This window comes from Pteropus medius, unplaced genomic scaffold, assembly GCF_902729225.1.
Source record: "Pteropus medius unplaced genomic scaffold, Ma_sr-lr_union100, whole genome shotgun sequence".
NCBI classification, from domain to species: domain Eukaryota; kingdom Metazoa; phylum Chordata; class Mammalia; order Chiroptera; family Pteropodidae; genus Pteropus; species Pteropus medius.
Window position 1 is genome coordinate 62,250,420 of NW_024349800.1, and position 9,012 is coordinate 62,259,431.

Here is a 9,012-nt window from a genome sequence, read left to right on the forward strand (position 1 = left end):
AACACTTAATTTCTCTGTGCTTCAGTTTATAATTTGCATAATGGAAGTAATATTTTTCTCATCTACCTGAGAGACTGTGTCCATAAAATAAAGTAGAATATTGCAATACTGCAATTAAATTTTGACACTAGCCACCCTGAGTTAGTGCAGATCTTATAGTTTAAGGATTCAAACCCCGAAAAGACTGCCTTCATTTTGGCCACACGTTCTGGGGGCCCCAGGCCACTTACACTTCTGATCAACTGGCTATAAATCCAGGGGGTGCCCACAATCCCATCAGGTTCATTAATTCAGTAGAACAATGCAAAGAACTCAGAAAAATGTTATACTTATGACTACATTTTATTATAAAGGATACAAATCAGGACTAACCAAATGAAGAAACACATAAGGTGAGGTCTGGAAGGGTCCCAAATGGGAATTTCTGTGTCCACTCCCTGTAGATCAGGATGCCTTATCATGCTTCTAACACACCAATGTGTTCACCAACCAGAAAACTCCATTGAGCTTTGGTGTGCAGAGGTTTTATTGAGGTGTCATTACATAGGCATGATTGATTTGATCATTGGCCATGTAATTGAACTCAATCTCTGGGTCCCACTCGCTCCCCACCAGCCCCCATCCTGAGACATTTCTGCCAGCATAACTCTGATATGGTCATGAATAACAGTCACTCCTATTACCTGAGAAATTCCAAAGATTTAGAGCCTCCCTACCAGGAACCAGGGACAAAGGCCAATCAAATCTATTATTACACAACAAATACTATATAAAAATGTTTTGATAAAAGTACAAAGTGCTATGATGGCATTTTTATTGCTTTTTGTTATTGTGGTGGTATTTAAAGTGGGTTTTGTCTGGGCTTTTTTTTTTCCTTTGGTGGTTGTCAGGTTTGCAGCCTTACGGAAAAAGAAAGCAATAACCTCTGGATGGCTGGGAATCTTGGACCAGTAGGAGTAGGAAAGGGGTCAGTCCCCTTCCTTGATTCTTCCCAAAGCCCCTTGAGAGAAAATTCTCTGGTTCTAAGAGAATTTTAAAGGACAGGAAAGGTCAGGAAAGCAGACCTCGAAGAGCCCTCCAGTCACTGCTCATGCTCCCAACTGGATTCAGTTCATCTTAGGTAGATTCCACAGTCTGATTCATGTGCTTCATGTAATCCTCTCTTTCCTGGTAGTAACTCTGAGACTTTTGGCTTGCTTCTTTTTCCTTTCCTCTCCTTGACCCCAACCTGGGAGCTACAATTTCTGTCCTTAGAGTCAAAGACATTATCACTGCTCAAGCAGCCCCTGCTTTGTTAAGAGGAAGGACAAGAGAGAATCTCTTTCCTCTGAGGAAAAAAAGAGTTAATAAACAAAACTGCCCTTCCAATATTTTGCATGAAACCCAAAAATTTCACCTTTTTCTCTATTACTTATGATAATAGGGCCGGTAGAAAATGCTCACTTATTAAAACTAGAAGACTTTGCTAACTGGGTAATTGTATACCTCTTTCCTTCCAGAAATGTGCTTTTTGGAATACTCTGTGTTGATGATGTTGATTATGCTTGTGAAAGCCTATTTTGAAGCACATAAACACATCACTAATACTGATAATATGCGTTTTTCTTTTCAGAAGCTGCCTCGAATCTTGCCTACTTCCTAATTCCCAGCATTCCCCTTTTCCTCCTCCTTGTCGTCACCACAGTTGGATGTTGGGTTTGGATCTGTAGAAGGAGGCAAGTAAAACCTTCATCATGTAAACCTTTATGTCTTCTGAACTCTTTAGGATTCGGACATTGCCCTGTTTACTTCATTAAAAGCCATGGCAGCTCCAAGAGAACCACCACTGCAGATTTGAGAGTAAATTCTCTGCCGTGCTCAAAGCATTCAGAAGGACTAAGCATTTGTGCTTAGTTGTGATTAAAAGAGTGATCTTTTATTATTCGTTAATGTTTTCAAGTGGAAGATTTTAAATGACTTGAGGCATAGAATTGTTATTCATCTCCTGTGTACCCTCTCGTCACTCAGCAAAGTGCTCTCATAAATGTATGCTCTCACTCCAAAAATTTTTATTGGGTGAGGGAAGGAATGAATAGTGAGCCATGTGAAAAGCAACTGTTCCAGTATTCTGGCAAGCATCTGAAACTAAATCACTTTATTCAAAATAAAATAGCCAAATCCTTTTAATTGACATTTCTTTTGGTTGAATACACAATTTTAGATTGCAACGACATAGCTATACTAAGTAACCTTGTTGTCACCATTTTTTAGCTCTTCTCAGCTACTTTTTATTCCCCACCATCATGGTATACATAAGATCTGGCATCCTTTGATGACCAATTTAAGATGAATTAGTAAAATTCCAGTGTAGAACCTACTTCATTTAGTAACAACATCCTTATATGATTATTAGAATTAAAGCAGTTAATACATGCAGAACGGGCATGTAGTAAGCACTAGAAAATGTTAGGTTTTACTAGGATCGTTTTTATTAATTTCTTCTAATCTGGAAATAGAATTCAGTCCAAAAAAAATTACAAATATATTTTCCAACTGCTTACTCTACAGATGGTTCTTGATTTCTCTTCTTTACTGTTTAGCACCTCACCTGTTTTGGGAATTGTAACTCTGAAGCTGCACTCTGTCTCAGAGGTTTTGACCTATTTTTGTGCCACATGCCCCTACGGCAGTCTGGTGAAGCTTATGGACTCCTTCCCAGAACAATATTTTTAAATGAATAAAATAATATACACTGGATTGCAGGAGAAGCAATTATACCAATATGTATTGTTTAACAAAATATTTCCAAAAATGAATATGTGATACTGTGATACATAATGCATCTTTCGTAATGTAGTGGTGGATATAGTTATCATAATTTTGAAGTAGAGATGAGCATAAAATATTTTAAGGCATCTATTATAACCGATATAATAGGAAAATATGATTTCTGTTGGTGATAAAGTCAAAGATATTACTAATTCTACTTTGGTATACTGCTTACATTTAGAATTGAAGGACATGCTAAATTTCACTTAGAGATGAGTTTTTTAAATGTGATATTCATGGACCCTCCGGGGGGCTCTGGAGATCCCAGGATAAGCACCTCTGTTCTATGTTCTGGCAGCAGTGAATGACAGATACATGATCGCTTTAAACATAACAACACTTTCCTGTTTTGTTATCAAAGCCCACACCTGTAAGTTTAGGTAGGTGAGAAGCGTAGTGTGGTGATTGCCCAGGATGCCGTCCTCCTGCTGTTGGACCAGGAAGCACAAGGATATTCTAAGTTCGCTTGTCTAAAACACTCAGCCCTGGTTTTGTTTCTTTCTAGGAAACGGGAGCAGCTGGGCCGCAGCACAAAGCAGCAGCACACCATGTGGGCCTGTCCTCACCAAGGGAACAGCCCAGACTTAGAGGTTTACAATGTCATACGAAAACAAAGTGAAGCCGATTTAGCCGAGACCCGGCCTGACCTGAAGAACCTTTCATTCCGAGTGTGTTCGGGAGAAGCTACTCCCGATGACACGTCTTGTGACTATGACAACATGGCTGTGAACCCATCTGAAAGCGGATTCGTGACTCTGGCGAGCATGGAGAGCGGCTTTGTGACCAATGACATTTACGAGTTCTCGCCTGACCGAATGGGGAGGAGCAAGGAGTCTGGATGGGTGGAAAATGAAATATATGGTTATTAGGACACATGAAAAACACTTGAACTAACAAGAATGGTTAAGAAAATAAGCAAAAGTTTCCTATTTTCTGTAAGGAAGACAGTCAGCCTATGAAAATGCTCAGATCAGGTCCTAGGGGTAAGCATGTGATCTGCATTAGCCCTTTTGGGTCCACAAGTTTTGACTGTATCCTTTATACCAGCCTCTCAGACAGCTGGACCTTATGAGAGAAAGCACCTTGCCAAGGGTCCGGCACATAGTAGAAAATAAATGTCAGTTGATTGATTATATCCAACTTTCAAGAGACAGTGTTTTCATCGGAAGGGATAAGGTTGTGGCCATGGGACTTGAGAAACCCGTGTTTAGGTTCTGTTTTTCTTGCTCTACACAGCAGCACACACAATCACAAAGAGACAGACATTATAGAAGCTTTCAAAGCCTACATGTGTTAGCATTGGCTGGCCTGTGCATCCTCAAGTCATATTGTCTGGTTTTTTTTTTCCCCCCAAAGAACCAAATCGAATAAAAAGCAGGAAGCAGCATGTTAGTCAGTCTGTGTCTACAGCCTTTCCTCTGCATGTGGCCTCAGGAGACCTTTTTTTCTTTCTCTTGACATCCAAACTTGGAAATATCCAACTTGGAAATACTTTAGAAACTAAAAATGAAATCAAGTCTCAGGCTTCTAAGCTATTTATGTTCCCAGCCCTGATATTGCACATAATTCTGTTAGTGTGTTTGTTTCAGTGAGGCATCAACATAAAATTACTAACAATGATAATGGTTCTTTCCTTTTTGTTTTAGGGACCTGACTATTTCCAATACTTTTGAGCTCAAATCCAGAGAAAAGTTTCTATAATTATTAGTAACATATTACTTGCAATATGCCTTGTATCTAAGCTCAACATACCAGTTTGTCATGATGTTGTGGTTGAAAGCGTTTGATCCAAACAAAAATGAATTATTGCTAAAGCCGTCATCAGTACCCCTACCCCAGGCTCAGGATCAATGCCAACACCCCACTTTAGCCATGTCCTTGTCAGTATTTCTGATTCGGACCACCACCCCCAAAAGTCAATTCAGCAATTCCTTTCTTCCAAGATTTCCCATCGTTCCCCTATGAAAAACAAACAAATGGTGTGATCTAGACTAAATAAGCTCTAAGGTGTCTTCCAGTTCTAAAATTAGTTGATTTCAATATGACTGATTTTTTTCTAGCTTATCGTTAGCATGTTATGCCACATTATTTCTGAACTTGCAGTAAGACATAATGAATAGCAAACTGTAGAGAGAGGTGAAGGTCTAGAAAATTGCACACCAGGAGATGGAAAAGCAACAAAGCCAATTATTCTGTAAAGCCCCTCTTTTTTTCTTTCAAAGAGCAGTTAATGACTAGTAATTGCTAATTAATCTTAAGTTATTTTTGAATCCTGAGTTTGAACAGCAGAAGGAAATGGTGTCTACAATGAGTCATCAGAGCAAGGGCATCAGGAAAAAACAGTTTTTCCAAAGTAAATAAGACTAGATCAGGTCTCAAAATATATATAGGTTTTTAAAATATAAAGCTATTGAATATATATTATCACAAAATAGGTACCCAAGAATTTTCTATGGTGGGTTACATATTTTATTCAGCAAAATTTAGATCTCTTCATGAGCTCAAAATTTGTGCCGTTCTGTTCTTATTTTTTCTCATATGACTTGTGTTTGGTCAAAAGCAGTATCAAACAGAATTCATAATCATTTGACTGTATTGGTGTAATTAGCCAGCCATTGAGCATTTCATGCAATGCAACTTTCGCCGCCAAGTTGGAAACGGCTTTAATTGTTTTCACCACCAGGTGGCAGTGTTAGGGTACCATAGAAATTTTACTACTAGTGTTTATTCGTTTCTGGCAAGTAACTTCCTACAGCTATAAGGGACGAGAGAGTCAAAAAATAAAATGATACAAGTAGAAATAAGACAGTATAATAAAGTAGTTAAAATCCTGGGTTCTGGAATCAGAGTGTCTAGATTTTAAATCAAGTTTTCTGCCACTTACTTGGCTCTGCAATTGTGAACAAACTATTGAATTCTTTAAGTCTCAGTTTACTCATCTGTTGTTGTGTAACATTACCTACCTAAAAGTGTTGTTGTGAGAATAAAATCTCGAATATATGCAAAGTATTGGCATATGTTATGGCTTGAATTGTGTCCCTTAAAATTCATATGTTGAAGTCCTAACCCTCAGTACCTCAAAATTAAATCTTATTTGGAGATAAGGGTCACTGCAGATGTAATTAGTTGACATGAATGAGGCCAGTCCAGTGTTCTCTAATCTAATATGGCTGGTCCTTATAAAAGGCAGAGAATAGGACACAGAGACATGAGCACAGGGAGACCATCTTGTGAAGATGATGGGAGATATTGGGTGGATGCTTCAAGGAACCAAGGAATGCTGGATTGCCGGCAGTTCACCAAAGACTAGCCCAGAAGCCAGAAACAGATTCTCCCTCACAGCCCTCAGAAGAAACCAACCCTGCTGACACCTTGATCTCAGACTGCCAGCCTCCACAACTGTGAGACAATAAATTTCTCTTTTTGGAGCCACCCAGTCTGTAGTACTTTTTTACAGCAACCCTGGGAAATATGTAGCACATGGTAAGTACTAATTTATATTAGCTGTTATTAGCCCTATATACTTTTAATTTAATTGTACTGAGACAAGATTGTTTCTACTGTAAATTTAAAGTGCATTTTCCAGCTATCACAAATTTATATCTCTCCCCACCCCACACCCCAAATCGTGACATTCTGTAGAGCAACAGAGGGCAAAACTCTCAACAGAGGAAAGGGATTTCGGTGAAACCTAAAAGGATGCCTGCTAACAATGAGAATTATGAGGTCTTCATTCTCTGACGAAGTACACACAGAGGCCACGTGACCCCCTGGAAGGGGTAGGATTTGGAGCCCCCAGATGTGGCATTGAGTCACGTGACCACTTGCTTGTAAAGATGTTAGTTCTTATTATCAGAAGGGGCCTCCTGCTGGTTGGAAGGTTGGATTTAATAACCTGTAACATCTCTCTTCATCTCAGTGCATGCATTTCAGTCATTTTCTTTTGACCCTAAAGAAGCTGGAAGAGAAAAGGGCAAAGAAGCTTGGTGGTAATTTGTTTCTTTTTCTTTACTAGGATCTAGACTCTCTAATAGCTAATTTTATTAAAGATTGAGGTCAGCTTGGTAAAATTAAAGTTGAATAGCTGCCCCTAAACTCCAAACCTATATCACATACCTCCTCACTATTTACTCCCAGCCCTACCTACAAGGCAATGAATAACAGTCTTAAATAAATTGATCTGGAATAGGCAACACTGCAAGTTATCCTACTTAGCAGATAACATCCCTTCCCCACACTCAAAAAGAGACTCTACCCCACTGAGTAGACTGGAGGGCTGTCAGCAGTTTAGGGGGGCTTAGAGTTGCCTCTTTTGTGTGTATGATAAAGAGAACATAGGAGGGAATATTACGTGCCAAGTTGTCCCAAAATGCCCCACACCCAGGTCATTGCCACAACTTGCCACCAGGGAAGACCTATCCTCAGGTTGAATTGGAATTTTAACTAAAAGGAGTTACAGCTGTGGGGAATGTTTGGTTGCTGACATGAACCAACCAACCAGAAAAGACATCTTGAGAAAATTGGGAAAATTTGAACATGGACTGACCATTAGATAAAATTAAAGATTTATATTTGTCTTTATCAGAAGTGATAATGGCACAGAGGTTTTATCAAAGATAAAAGGTCTTGTTGGTTAAAAAGGTCTGCAGTAAAATGTCCTGATTTCTGGGATTTGTTTAAAAATATGCTAGCAGGAAACAAGGTAGAGGAGAAGAATGAAAACAAGATTAGCAATATTAAGCTAAGTAAAATAAGTCAGACAGAAAAAGACAAATACCATATGATTTCACTTATATGTGCAATCTAAAAACAAAATAAATGAACAAATAAAACGAAAACAAACTCACAGATACAGAGAACAAATTGGTGATTGTCATCCTCCAGAACTGTGAGACAGTAAGTTTCTCTTGTTGGAGCCACCCAGTATAATGACTAGGTGAAAAAGGTGAAGAGATTAAGTACAAATTGGTAGTTACAAAATGCGGATGTGAAGTACAGCATAGGGGATATAGTCAATAATATTATAACTAAGTATAGCACCAGATGGGTACTAGACTAAATGGAGGGAATCACTTCATAAATTATATAAATGTCTAACCACTGTGCTTCACACCTGAAACTAATATAAAATAATGTATACTGTCAACTCTAAAAAAAAAATTAAAATTAAATAAAAATTTTTAAAAAACAAGATTAGCAAGCTGTTGATAATTTCTTATTATCAATTAGTGAATGAGAGACACATGGAGGGTCATTGTATTATTCTATTTTTATGTATGTTTAAAAGTTTCCACTAAAAATTTTTTTTTAATAAAAAGAATGAGAAGGGAGAAAAATTGCAGGTCTCCAGCCTCTTTACTTGGCTGAAAGTATGCTGAGATGACAATACGTATCAGATACGTTTTATATCTTTCCAGAGTGCCAAGGAAAATGCCTGGTACACAGTAGATCAATAAATACTTGTTAAATACATAAATGACTAAATGTAACAAGTGTGTTCTTTCTTTTTATATTTCAAGGGAAATGTATAATAAATAATCATGATACCAGAGCCAAACAAATCCAAAGGAACCTCCAGGAAACAAAAATGTTCAAATGTACCAAGAGGTTTTGCAGAGTAAGTCCATATGGGATTTTAAAAAACAAAACAAGTGCTGTAGGACTTTATTGTAAATCAGATTTGCCAATGTCAATGCTGAAGAAGCCAATCCTGAAGCCAAATAGCAGCATTTGTTTCCCAAACACTGATTAAAACAAATATTTTTCAGTTGCCATAGTTTTTGGATCTATTTTTGACATGCACACTGAATGTAGCAAATAATATGGAAACTCTGGCTCCCTTCATTGCTACTTGACATTGAGGAATCTAACCTCACCCATGAGGCCAGAAAACACCAACTTCACAACCACAAAGATAACTTTCCTCGGTTCCAGGCAGCCAGCTCCAGTACTATCTGCATGATGGTTAGTCATTTCTACCAGTAGCATGGGCTTTAAACCTGAACACTGCGTGCCATAAAGTAGCCTTCAAGTTGAAAACTAGTTAAATTAGACTAAGCCTTATGCCGTTGCATGAAAGCACTGACAATAATCTCTTTGATAGTGTAGATAGCCCTATATATTACTATTTTTTAATTATGAAAATTTAAAATTATGCCCTCGACCCTCCATATCTGCAGGTTCCACATCCATAGATTCAACCAA

General features: G+C 38.1%; 1 protein-coding gene across 3 annotated transcripts in view; it reads left to right on the plus strand.

Moving 5' to 3' along the window:
* The window catches only part of LAYN (layilin), a 23,909-nt gene extending 18,092 nt beyond the window's left edge, over window positions 1-5,817 (plus strand). For 2 of the 3 annotated variants that reach the window (XM_039887870.1, XM_039887871.1), the window contains 2 exons: window positions 1,613-1,715; window positions 3,314-5,817. In XM_039887870.1, the coding sequence (XP_039743804.1) occupies window positions 1,613-1,715; window positions 3,314-3,677 (467 nt within the window). In that variant the 3' untranslated portion in view covers window positions 3,678-5,817. The remainder of the gene's footprint in view (window positions 1-1,612; window positions 1,716-3,313) is intronic. The other variant, XR_005658382.1, reaches the window with a different exon arrangement.
* The last annotated feature ends 3,195 nt before the right edge of the window (window positions 5,818-9,012 follow it).